Genomic DNA, 14,319 nt, shown 5'->3' on the forward strand with positions numbered 1-14,319 from the left:
CAGGTAAATTCAACCATATTTATTTGAGAATTTGGGTGAACAAACCCTTTAAAACGAAAATTCAAAATTCAACACGAATATATCTAGACAACGAGTGCCTTGAAGTTTAACCTAATATGAAAAAGCATCCCACTTCCTCACATGGTTTCCAAAAAGAAATAGGAACTTCCAAGTCAGAATATGTGAACTCAGTTCTTCATGAATAAAGATGTCAGCCGCTGTCAGCCAGATCACTTGTTAAGCCTCACGTCAAAGGGGAAGTCTTGTGTTTATAACCATACGTCTTATGATGATGACACAAACACACAATACCTTCATCAGAGCTCGTGTGTCAGATCCATAAAGAAATTTTTTTGGAGATACTTTGTTTAAAAACCGGGGGAGACTGCAGCGCGAGATGAAAGACAGCCTAGACTTTCATCTTGGGGAGAGAGAGCCAGCCCCAACGTACAAGGCACACAAACAGTCCCAGAGTTATTTCAGGTCTCGCTAGAAGATGCTGTTAGCGTATCACCAATAAGATCCTGTCAGAATCACACACATCGGCAGTGGCACGATCGCAGGGGGAATTTAGATCAAAGAGGGACGGGGGTCTCGGTGGATTTAAAGCCTCTGGAAACGTGGTCTTGAATAGTAACAATAATATATACATTATCAAAGTTGGGAGCCTTCAATACGCTTTTATAAAAATCTGATAGAAAATAAATCTTTAAAATAAAAATATGAACAAAAAACGTACAGCTTTTTAATACTGTCTAGAAGGTTTGACAGGACTGTGTGGGCGTGGCCGTATAAAACGGTCTCCTTGGTCACTGTTTTTATAGAATGTTCGGGCAGAGAGCCGTGATTGGTTCAATTTACCTATTGTGTCATAAGAACCAAAGCATAGCCCGCCTCATCTAAACTTAATTTCTATCAAGTTTATCAAACTTAGGTGACAATATCTGTAATTTGGATTGATAGAATAAACTATTTTCAGATGCTTACAGCATGCAACTAACTCCCCAAGTGACATAGTTAGAAGGATTTTGTGGATTTGGGTTTACAGGCGCTTTAATGGTCCAATGCGTGAAATGTCGCCTCGGAGAGAAAAATAAAGAAATGGTACACACAAATGGTGCCAACGGGGTGTAACAACCCGCTGTGGCACAGAAAGAGATTTAAACGACCTCGGTCAAGGCGGCCTTCTGCCAGCCTGATAATGTGAGTGAAACATCAATGTTGTCTGTTTGCAAAGACCATTACAGACTTGGCTGAGCAGTTAATTGCCCACCATCAGTGGCCTGTCTCCTCGACGCTGTAATTATACAAGAGTGGATGGAGAAAACTCTTCAAATCTTCATCAACAACAACATTCATTTAAATATTGTATCTATGTAAATACTGGTAAATCTCTCTGTCTGTCTGTAACTGATTATTTTTGTATTGGTCTCTCTTGAGAATTAGACTCTGTGTCTCAATGAGATTACCTGTAGAAAATATAATAGGTGTTTTAAATAAAACAACAAAAAAGCACCAAGTTTACAGCCAAAACAACACAAATAGTGTGAACCATGAGGTAATTGTAAGCTACTACCTAGGCTAGTCTTGCCATCTCAGCTTGTCATGGCAGCATCAGACAGCTTACAGTGCATCAATATTTCACCGCCTGCATTACTTCAGGTCTGGTGGCACAAGCAGAGAGAAGCCGAAGCAGGAGGAACCCCCCACGGACCGACGGCCGGGTTCAGGACACAGTCAAGCATCACTCTCACCCCTAGGAGAGCAACCCCCGCCGTCTCACAAACACACAAACACTATGGGCTCAAGAATGTAATTGCCAACCGCTGAAATTGTTGTGCATATGAAACATCATAATAAACCATCTTGAACAACATAAGTGTAGGCGTCTTTATACGTTTTACATTCATTTGCAGGATTCTATGTTTTTTTGTACTTGAAGGCAGACACTTCATTGCCTCAAGAGGTTATTATTATATAGCCAACATGTTAGCAAACAGCTAATTACAGTCAGCAGATTTGGAGCAATTCATTCAGAGGACGTGTTTGAACGACACATTCATGAATGGAAGACCAATATTATACTGTCTATTGTTCAAGCTCTTCACCAACACAATGAGCTGAGAGATGCTAAAGCTGTTCTTGCAGCTGAAATATACACTCGCAAATTTGATAAATCTGCGTGGGTTCATCTCTCTGAGCAACCACTTACACATTACACACAGCTATTTGATCCATTGTTAATATAAACATATTGATTTAGTGAAGCTTTACCATCACTGCTTATTGGCTTTGTTTTACAGATAATATGTTACTACCGCAACACTCCTACAGAATGCATTTAGTTTCATTTCTTCTTCAACACAGTCCATACAGTCTTGCCTTTTCCTTTTCTATAAATCCCAGTGATACGACATGTCCTTGTACTCCCACTCGCGCAGGCCATCTTAAAAGCATACTGTAAATTAATGAGCGGCCCACCCACCCACAGCTCTCACCCCCAGCCATGGAGCATAATGTAAATCCTCCCACACAGTCACCCAAAGGTTGTGACACCCACATACAACATCCATCCCATTTCCATTTACAGCACTGCAGACATGTCTGCTTTATGTGCTACGGTGGAGCTTTGCCACTCTCGTCTCCACAACACCCCCGAGTGACATGTGGCACCTCAAGGAACGGGACAGATTGTGTTGCATGTGTGCAGATTTTTACATGATGTGACGAAAATGCATGCCCAAACAGCACCCCCGATATGCACACACACAGACACACACAGGCACACACCCCTTGTACTATCTTTGTGAGGACACTCTTTGACATAATTAGCCCTTTACCCTAACCATCAGAATGAAATGCCTAATCCGAACCCTTACACTCACCTAAACCTAATTCATACCTGAATCCATCAAATCAAGGCTCAACCCTCAAACAGGCCTTTGAAAAAGTGAGTACCAGGCTGAATGTCCTCACTTTCCAAAAATGTCCTCACTCCGATGGATAAATTGCTTAATTTGGTCCTCACAAAGATTCCTATACAAGTACACACACACACACTCTCTCTCACACACACACACACACATACACACACGGAGGCTGATGAGACGCATGCTGACACACATGCACACTCTGCGCTCTCGCATGCACCCACACGCCTTCCCCCGATGATTAGAAAGTAGGTCAAGGACATCATCTCTGTGCGAGGGCAAGGAGAAAAAAATCAAAAATCTGGTGATGAAAGAGTGAAATCTGGCTGCAGCACAGAAAAGCGCCCACAGTTAGCTGCGTCTGTACGATCCATAAGCTCATTCAAAAGCCAGACTCCGCTATGTAAGTAAATAGCCGTGGGGGCATGACAACTGGGAGGAGGATTTCAGAATAGACAATTAGATCTGTCCAGGATGCACTTAAAAAACGTTTTTAATGAGGCTCTATAAGTTATAATGTGGTGTCTCTCCGCCTAATGAAAACTTCAAAGTTAATGGTCCTTTTCATTTGGTTGATTGATAACTGTGTTGGTATTATTAGTAACCAGTAAAGTTCTGTCCGCCCTCATTGCAGTAGGCTAAACATCTCCTTAACCCATGGACGGCTAACCTTTATATTTAGTACGTTAAGGAAAAAACCCATCCATTTTTTTGGGGGGGGGGAGGGGAACACATAATTTGAATGTAAACCGACGACATGCAATAAAATAAAAAGATTATTCATTCCTTATTTGGTAGACAAAGTTGATTTTAATTATTTAAGAATCCAAAGAATTACTAAATTACGTTTAACATTTGACACGCTCAATATAAAATGTGCAATTTTTTTCTTAGGGCTGCAGAGTCAGAAACAGATACTTTATCCTACATTTACTAAACAGTATATTAATTTTTGCGACCTCTCCGGTTGTATGAAGACAAATACGCTGTGAACAAACACTCCAAAAAACCTTACTACATTCTCTTCTCCCCATAAGTGATTGGGATACAGCACTTCAAGCAGCATATTCTCCCATCATCATCATCATCATCATCTCACACTGCAACACATCTCAACAGCTCTTATGACATTGCACCGGGAGAGAGCTGGGCCGACCCTGTTCACTCCACCCCTCCTCTAATAATACTCGTCCTCGGAGACTGAAGTGAGGTGGAGTGGATACAAGATCAGTCTGCCAGCGCCGGAGTTCCCATCTCCATGCAGCTGCAGTGGCTGCCTCTGCCGCAGTGATTTGGAGCGAGAGAGAGAGAGAGAGAGAGAGAAGGAGGGGAAAGGTGAGCTGGTGGGGTAACTAAGGGCCTCTTTTTCACCGTTCAGCGGTTCAGTTCGGTTTGGTAGGACATGGCACTCATTTATTTGGGTTTTCACTGTCAAAAGTTGGAAAGGGTACCAAAATAACTATACCGTGCCATACCCTATTTTTGTCACCCTTTCCTTGGGGTATCAAACCATCCCAAATGGTCCAAAAAAGGGTGGAGGTGGAGCTACACACTGCAATTAGCTGATTGGTCGACAGTATCATCATTTCTGTGTGAGAGATAAAACGCCTTTGTGCAATCACCTCGGCAAGAGGAGTTTATTGTGTGGCGTTTTTTCCACTTCAATGAGTTAATCAGCGGGCTAAACTGTGTCCCACTGCTATGATGTCACGGCTAGCGCTATTCTACAGCTCTGACCCATTGAATATATATACTCTGAGTCTGACCGCATCTATCGACATCCATCATAAACCCCGCATACCAAGTACAGGTACTGTTGGCAGTGGAAAGGCAAGTCAGATCTAGGGTTACAGAGCCCTCCCGAACCGTGCCGAACCAAACTGTGCTCAGTAGAAACTAGGGGGAAAGGGGCTGAAGATGTGTGTAAATAAACACCCACCCTGTGCCAAAACACACCTATTCAGCAATATTTTGCTTTTACGGCCACTAATAAGATCTCCAGTGCCCACAGGTCCTAATGGTGGGGGTCTCTGGTCTATTGTTTCATTAGGAGTGTTTGCTGAGCCGTGTGATCTAGGACAGGGCTTGAGAGAGACGATTAATAACTCGGAGCTGCTGTCTTGAGGGCCAACTTCGGAAAAAAAAAAACTGTGCCACTTCCTCAACAGGCACAGGGAGGAAGGAGCGAGAGCAGCATGGAATAAGGACAGTGAGGTGTGAGTGTGTAGTGGGCTTGTGCACGTGTGTTTGCATGGATGCATCTAGGACATGGGTTTGTTAAAGTGTGATACATGTGTAACCCACCATTTCCTTGTTTTTTGTCTACTATTATAATTCTTTGTTGTGTTTTAATTAGGTGAAAATCATCTTGCCTAAATTTCCCAGAAAGTATAATGTTACTCTGTTAGCTCCAACTTGATTCAGCCATTTGACGCATTTTACCCTTTGTTGGTTAACATTTTGGATAATTGGCACCATTAGAACTATGCCGATTTAGCTATTACCTGTTTTTCTTTGTAATGTACCTATCAAGGTACATACAACTACTGTTCTCAGCTATAAGAACTGTGTTTATTTCTCTGCGGGTTTGTAGATGTTTATTCATAATGGGGCTTGGAGTTAATTATATATTTGGAAAGGGTAGGTCACACTGAATGTTAACATATGTGCATGCATTGTGTCTGTGAGTTATACTGTAAGCTTTCACTGCTGCAACTGACATCTCCTTTGTTGTACACAGGATTCTCTCACACACCGTATCATTGCCTCCCAGCTGGAAAGGCACACTCTACACAGTTTGAAAAGTGTAAAATAACTCTATTTGCCCCTCACCTTTGGAGAAGACAGTGGTCCTTGGAGTGACATCCAGGTCCAGTGAAGGGCTGAAGGGAAAGGCCCAGAGCTGTGACAGCCTGGCCAGGAACAGCAGGAGCAGCAGCAGGAGCAGGGCGGGCTGGGCTGATCTCTGCTCTGCCATGGTGGTATATAACACACAGACCTGGCCTCAAATGCACTCGATTGGTTTATAACGCACCCAAAAAATCTGAGCGTGAGAAGTGTGTTTGTGCGTGTGTGTGTGTGTGTGTGTGTGTGTGTGTGTGTGTGTGTGTGTGTGTGTGTGTGTGTGTGTGTGTGTGTCTTCAGTCCCAGCAGCGAGTAGATGCAGTCCCTTTGACTGTCCTCCAGCTGAGAACACACGCTGTGCGGAAAAAGAGAAAAACAATATTAGAGAAATGATGCTGCATACCAAACCACACGCCGGAGCTGGAGTTCACTGAGATCAATTGATAACAAAATGGACCATCGCAGAACAAGCACACTACCTGTCAGTAGTAGTAATCTTTATGTTGTGACAAACTCAGATCCTTCAATAAGGTAAATGTACCAAAACACCAATGATAACATATGCACATTGCAAGTAAAAGCTCTTCATTCAAAACCCTATCTATGTAGAAGTAAATAGGTATCTACAGAAACATGTACTGCTGCAGCTGGTTGAGAGATGCAGTTACAGTTTTAGTTAATTTATACACTCGTGGGTTGATTAGTCCAGTGGTTGCCAATCTAGGGATTGGGACCCTCCAGTCGGTCAGAAAAATAGAACCGAGGGGTCATGAGATGATTGGTGGGATTGCGAAAATGAAAAACAACACTTTGCTACACACCATCTTTCATTTGTTATGATTTTCGATGATTTCACTTCTTACGGCCATAAAGTGTTAATTAAATCAAAGCATCTGAAATGTCTGTAGAGAAAAAGTATTTGTTTTAGAAACGTGACCCAACTAAACAATTTGTTTCTTCCTGTAAGGGGTCAAATCACAAGCCAAAAATGTCTCCTTTTTAGCAAAGCAGCAACCGGTGACAGTAGATGTCAAGTGAATATATGTGGTTAATAGTAAAATATATTCCTTTTAAATGTTTGAAAGTAGAAAAAAGTAGCAGAAAATATAAAGTAAAATACAAGAACCTCAAAATTGTAGGCTACTTTCAGAGACACAGACACATCTAGGCTACTTATAGAGACTTCTACTTGTGATCTGCCATTTTGTCCCTAATGTTTAACAGAAAAAGAAACCAAAGACGACTTATGCGTACTTGAACTTTGCTGAAGATTATGTGCCTGAACTTCTTGCATGAGCAGAAAATGACCTGCTTATATGCACCATCACTCTCTGATTACAACTAGTTAGCCTAAAGTGAACGAGTAAGGTGCCATTACATAAAAAAGCCCAATTAAAAAAAAAAGTTTTGTGTGTTAAATACTTCCCCTGCTGTGATGTGATATTGCAACACACACTTTTCCATCTCTTAATTAGCTGTGTGCACACTGTAGCAGCATGACGGATAATCTTAGAGATTAGGCCCCTTGCCATCAGAAAAATCTCCGCCTGGCTGCTTCTGTCACTGATCAAAAGGGTCAACAACACTGAGAATCTAGCTTCGCGTCGTCGTGACACCGGAGAGTTCCCGCCATAATCTCCACGGCAACTGCTGCTAATCACTCGCAATGACGCTAACGACCTCTTCGCTATCAGTTTGGGTGCTTAGCTTTCGAAAACCAAACGTATAATATGAAATAAAGTAAGAGATGAGAAAGGAAAGGAGTTAGTGTGAGAGTGCAGGGATCCCCTCACCTTGCGTTTATATCCAGAGCTATTCCCTGAGGCCGGCTTTTTGAACAGTGTAATCTCCACGCTTTCTGCTTCACAAAACCTAGCATTGTGTGTTACCTATAACTCCTCCTGAACAGTCCAAGTAAGAGAAGTTTCAAGCCTTGATTCACTTAAGAACGTAAGAGTTGCCTTTAGGTAAATCATCTTCTTGGCGTATTCTCAAGGTGAAGAATGAAAAGACTGCAGTTTAAATTGTGAGCACATGGTATTTTATTATTATCCTTTGGTGAATTTCTCAAACAGTGCTTTTGAACATTTTCCAGAAAACTGAACATTATGTAACAGACAAGACTTCTGTCTCAAATGTATTGTTAATGATGGTTTCTGATGTCCTACAAAGAAAGAACAAAAGTAAAACTCCCGTCTAGACCATTTTATTTTGCGAGGATCTTGCATATTTCAGCTCAGTTGGGGCCCAAACTTTTATCCTTTCTTGTCTATAAAGTCATACTTTCAATAAAGCCCCTAATCTCCAAAACAAGACATTTGTTTCTTTTAAAAAGACTCACATTAATAGTTAAGGTGTCATCCAACACCAGACAGCCAGAATCTCTTGTGGTTCTGACGGCTGACAGAAGTTAGGATTTGTCTCATGCTTTTTGAAGGTCTCACTTCTATGACTAAAAAGAAGAGGCTTACCATACGAAAGCAGTCTTAACAGATAACTCCGTCGATTTTAACATTGTCAGAGTCATAATGATGATACCAGTTTTTTTTAAACAGAATCAAAATCGATGCAGCTGAACTAGAGACATCATCTTCCTTATTTCACTCACTCTTCTTCCGAGGCGCCTACATTACCCACAATGCAACATCACCACCAACAGTTGCTTCAGAGTTTCAGGTGTGTTATGCTATTAGTGGCTAGTATAGCCTCAGGCCAATATAGCCTCAAGCAGAGATGGAGAGCGGGTTACGCAAGGCTGGCCAGCTCACTTCTTTCTAAATCCATAAGATTTTTTCAAACTCATAGCCTCAAGCCCTAACTGACTCAAACTGACTCAAGAGACATCACCAGAGCAACAAAATAGTCCCTGAAGTCCTAATTTAAACTGAAGGCAGAGCAACAGTGCAAGGTAAGGATGGGTATCGAGAACCAATACTAAATCGGTACTGCATGGTTCCTAACTGGTCAGTAGTGAAATATTAATAAACTCGCTGACAGAACATAATGCTATTGGCTTTCGACGTGAAAGGTTGATTCAGCGATTCTGGAGAAAGCTGCTTGTCAAAATCAGTGAATATCTCCTCACGATCTGCTGCTTAAACTGTGTGTGATGAACAAGAAATCCAGTCTTATAACACGACCTAGACTCTGTAAACAGGCATGTTGCTTGCTATGTGGGCCCCTATTTTTTACATACCCTTTGTTTACATGCCCCTTTACAGAGCCTAGTCTGTATTAACACCGTATTTCATTTCAGCACACACAGTACATACAGATAGTGGACCGTGAAAGACCTATTCAATGATTTTGACAAAAAAGTGATTTTGACAACATCTCTGGTGCAAGGTGAGTCTTGTTTGATGATGGCTATCCCACACTTTTTGCTGCAACTTCACAACCATTGTCTGCCAAAAAAAACCTTAGCAGAACAGAGGACATGAGACGGGCATGCTGGTGAGGTGGTGGAGCCCTTTGGTGTGGGTTTTTTCCCTCAGCTGCTGCCCCCATGAAACGCACAAGCAAACACTAACACACCATTGTTTCAACACGTCTGCGTTCGCACTGTGTGTAATGTTCTAGTGGAGCTGGCTAACACAGCGATGACAAGGTGGCAGTTGCAATGGGAAGCTCCAGGGAAGGGGGGGGGGGGGGGGGACAAGCAAACACATCTGTCCCGGCATTGGCACGACCGATGTGTGTCACGCATGAAGGGGCAAGGCAGGAATCGAACTAAACAGCAGGCGGTTTGTATAACACCTTATAGGTTACTGAGCAAAGACTGGCACTTTCTTACTGTTTATTGATCCATAGAGCTGGGCTTTGCAACACATCTCCTGGGACATTAGCCTAATGTCAATGGTGGACTCTTGTGCTCATCAGAATTCACTTCAGTAAAGTCACTACTGGTCAACAAAGTATGAAAACCTTAGCTGGATTATGATGGAGCTGTTTTTGAATATGTCTCAAACACCTCCTAGCTTGACATTTCTGCCCAAAGATCGATAAAAACAAGTGAGCCGTTCCTTGCATTTCATTTAAACTGATACCACTTAAAATGCCAAACGCACCGCCACACTGTAGATTAGGTCTGTGCTAAAGCCACCAACCCGACTGAATGAACACACTCTATTAAGGGGGTTATGCACAATGCAGCAGGCTATATTTGAATGTGATATATATACATTTCCCTTTTCCCCCCGTTTCTTTATCTAAGACTACTGGGAATTGGCAAAGGAGCTGAGCCATAAATGAGATTACTCGCACATTAGGGGAAGAATGAGTGGGTTCACCCTGTGGGCTACATTCACTGCCATGTCGATGCGGAGAAATCTTTAGACAAATGTTTTCAGAGAAGCGTGAAATCACGATTGTGATTCTTCAATTGTGTCGTACGTATAGAAGTTATATAAGGATTGATATTCTGTGTGTGTGGGTCTATCTGATTAATAAGTTATGCTTTCTTGGACTCAACCGGGATATGTTTTCAGGAACTTTAGTCACTCAAATAATCTTTTTCTTCTGCTATTATTAAATTCATCCATACATAAAATGTGACAGCAGATTAGAGGTCAAATCACATACGATGGAGCACCTACCAGAACCACATCTAATCGAGATCTGTCCACATTTTGATGAAATAAAATAATTTTTTGTTAAAAATGATCTAAGAAACTAATTCATATATGACTGGGTAACTTTAGTGCCCACTTGAATGAGAGACATTGGAGAGAAGAACCACTTCAGTCATCTGTACCACTCTCTAGCTACTCTTGGGTTGCCAGGTTGTGGCTGGTGTAGCCTACATCCTCTTTGATTAGTCTTATTATGGAAGATCTTCAATTTCGCTAAATGAAGTCCCTTCTAATGGGTTGTTTGAATGTATTAATATTTACAGCAGCAGACTTCATGGATCAAAAGTACCCATTTAATAATTACTTCCTTTTACAGCAGATAAAGCAGCCGACTCACTTTCGCTGACGCCTTTTTTTGAAAAATGAGAAATGACTGTAGCCTAGTACTTAAGCAGGATTTTGAAGTATGTGTAGTTTACTTCATTAATTACACATCTGCTGCTCAATTTGAGAGGGAGATATTAACTTCTCCTTCTTTTTTTTACACACATTTATCAGACAGAACAAGTGCTCAAAAATATTCCACTTCTTACAGTTTCAACTATACCCAAAAGTGTATTAATTATAAATATAGGCCAGCTCTTCATGGACACTGAAATACTGTCAACACATAACAGCACCAGCAGCAATAATCCAATGATCCGATATATAATATATTATGACACTCTCAAAGGTTCCATTGGGCACAACAAGTATAGGCTATACTGCCACTGAAATTTCTGTATTTTTGCCCAAGAAAGATATTGAATCCAGGCTTTTTAATTGTAATGGAGTTTCTCCAATTTTGCTCACAACTGTAGCCAAAGAGATCTTTCCCAGACTGGCATACCCAGACTGTAGGCTTTTAACTGCTTATGTCTGAAAAATTATTCATTAACCAATGGCCCATTAAGAGCTTTTAAACCTTTTTGCTTTATAACAAAGTGGCACCAAGTGTATATGTATCTATTGAACACAACGACTCTTTGCATGTCCATTTAAAAGCGAGGACACATTGTCAAATTTAAGACGTTTAAATCGTTAATTTTAATTTACTTAACTTTTTCTATTTTTTTTAAACAAACCCCAGGCTATATGACTAGAGACTAATGTTTAGAGTCACTACCAATATGTCTTCCTAAAGTTAACACAGCTCAAAAACAGACAGTAACCACATTATAGCTTACATGATTTTCTATTATTGCCTACCTTTGACTTTGTGAACAATGCAGTCAGCGCGTTAGAATAAGCCGATCCAGGGTCGTCATAGCCATATGGACACAAATATAGAGGGAAAAAAACACTATCCGTACAATCCCGAACATAAAACCATCGCTACATTTAACTTCCACTGATACGGATCTAAGTGAAAACTTGTCTTAGATCGTCCATAAGCAGCCTGCGTGCGCAAACATCCGCCCATGTGCACCTGTCCGACCTGGACTGCAGCAGCACAACCCCGCACTCACTTCCCTCACCTTCACCGGAGTGAGTCCACGAGTGAGAGTGAGAGAGAGAGAGAGAGAGAGAGAGAGAGAGAGAGAGAGAGAGAGAGAGAGAGAGAGAGTGTGTGTGTGTGTGTGTGTGTGTGTGTGTGTGTGTGTGTGTGTGTGTGTGTGTGTGTGTGTGTGTGTGTGTGTGTGTGTGTGTGTGTGTGTGTATAGGGAAAGTGTAGAATAACATTTATGCATAGTAGGTTTTAAAAGGTAAAAGTGTGTAAGCGTTAAAGCGCTAAATACGGACTCACCTGCTGTTTCCTGGACACCACACACAGATAGTCCTAGTCCCTTTATCCGCGGCGAAACACTGATCTGAACACTGCTGCTGCCGCCGCTGCTGCAGTTACCAATGCACACACACAAGCGAGCCTCCCCCACCCACTGTCACACACACACACACACACACACACACACACACACACACACACACACACACACACACACACACTGAATTCGCAGCCTATATAAGTCAAACTGCCACATCTTTTTACGACCATATAGTTTCCTGCTGCAGGAATTTAATTATACATTTTTTTTTCAGACATTGAGAGAAATAGCTCTCAAATATGGTTTCATGAAGTAGTATTTATATTATTATAGAACTATATTATTTTAAATATATGGATATGTGTTTTATAAGTTCTGTAAGTTACTGTTGATGCTGTCCATCTTGACCCAGACACTTACTGAGGCTTTTTCATTTCAATTTGTTTGAAATACAACTTAATTAATGACTGGAAATAGGAACTATAAGTAGAATGCTGTTATTTCGAAATATGTCACTGATAAGTCCACATAGAAAACTGAGCGTGCTTTACCAATATGTCTTTAAGCATATTATAGAAATGTTATTGTTTCTTAAGATTCCCTTAATATTCCCTAAAGATTCCATGAACATTGTACAAACAGCTTGAAAAGCATTGAAGCTTTATTTGAAGTGTAAATGTGAAGTCTGGATTGTGTCAATGTGATCTGCGTCTCGTGACTGACCTCTGCTGGAGAAGAGAGAGAAATACAGAAACTTCAAGGTACGTTTCCTGTTCTTATTTCACCATTCATGTTAAAGGAAAATGGTCAAAATTACACGGGCTACATATAATCAACCCTATATAAAATCTTAAACGTAAACGTTTCTAAAAATAGCTGTCTGATAAATGTAGTTGAAGAAAAAGTACAATATTTTCCCCTGAAATGTTAGTGAGATAATAATTCTGTTTGCGTTCTTTGCAACGATTTGACCTTGGAATGGTGTAGAGGAGGATGCTACCTGGTTACTTGTCTTTGAATTACTTTATGACATTTATAGCATCCTTAGTTTTCTGTAGAACTTTTGCAAATCTCACATTTACTTATTTAAGGTGTGATTTGAGCTTTGTGTAAGGAGAAGCAACAAAGTCCAAGGAGCCCAATAGGTAATTACAAAAATGCATAAGTGTGGGCTTCAAAATGCAGGCCTGCATGAAGTACTCATTCAAAATGGCCCTTTTTCAGAATAATTTAAATAATAGTATTGTATTATAACTATTTATTACTTTAACCAACTGTAAAGGTGGGGCTGATTTGAATTATTTATATATTGGTAAAAACAAATATAGGGGAGTAAAATGAACGATAGACCTGTTTGCCTCTGAATTGTAGTAAAGACGGAGTAGCAGAAAATGAAAATACTTGTATAAAGTAAAAATTGTTCTATTATTTCATGTTATTGTATGACGATGTTGTAATGTGCAGCACTTTGATTCTGCCTCGTTTATGAAATGTGCTTTATAAATAAAGTTGCCTTGCTTTGCCCAAAAGTATCTCAAAACTGAACTTAAGTACAGTACTTGAGTAAATGTACTTAGTTACTTTCCACAACTGCTGAGGAAGCTTCTTCCACCATCGTGTGTAATAAGTAAAAGCATCCGGTTTGACTGGCAGAAAAGCTTTTTGGAATAGCCTACTGATGTATTGATAGATGCAACACAATAGACTACATACATAAAACACAAATGTTATTGATGCTCAATGAATAACAGCAAATAATTAAAAAAATGCAATTAATCAGACAGCTTATATCTTAACATTTCAAGTGTTTTATTGAGGTGAATAAGTGTTTCAGTTCAAAAGTAAACCTATAGGTTTGGATCCAGTCCATTTCGGTTTGTGAATTTGGAACTTTTCAAGTAGGCTATAAGGAAGGAGCTGCACGGTATAAGCTAGTACACATTGTCTGGACCATGACATCATAATAAGAGTAGCATACTTTTACCCGTTTTTCTGTTTATAATAAGTTCCAAATATTTCCAAAATAGACCACATTTGTATGTTCACAGTGGTGTAAAAAAAAGAAGAAAAAAATTGAAATATTGTTTCACTTTCCAAATGGCAGAAATCACAGTTATACATCTTTGCAACACTCACAAAAGATGTCCCACTGCAGAACTAGGGGCGTGT

General features: G+C 40.5%; 1 protein-coding gene across 1 annotated transcript in view; it reads right to left on the minus strand.

The window, feature by feature from the left end:
* sema4gb (sema domain, immunoglobulin domain (Ig), transmembrane domain (TM) and short cytoplasmic domain, (semaphorin) 4Gb) overlaps positions 1-5,907 on the minus strand; it is a gene marked incomplete at its 5' end in the record, with an annotated part of 43,700 nt that extends 37,793 nt beyond the window's left edge. Inside the window, one exon of the mRNA XM_080049351.1 lies at positions 5,763-5,907. Coding sequence (XP_079905477.1) covers positions 5,763-5,907 — 145 coding nt within the window. The remainder of the gene's footprint in view (positions 1-5,762) is intronic.
* Positions 5,908-14,319: the final 8,412 nt, after the last annotated feature.

Source organism: Ammodytes marinus, assembly GCF_949987685.1.
Source record: "Ammodytes marinus genome assembly, chromosome: 20".
NCBI classification, from domain to species: domain Eukaryota; kingdom Metazoa; phylum Chordata; class Actinopteri; order Uranoscopiformes; family Ammodytidae; genus Ammodytes; species Ammodytes marinus.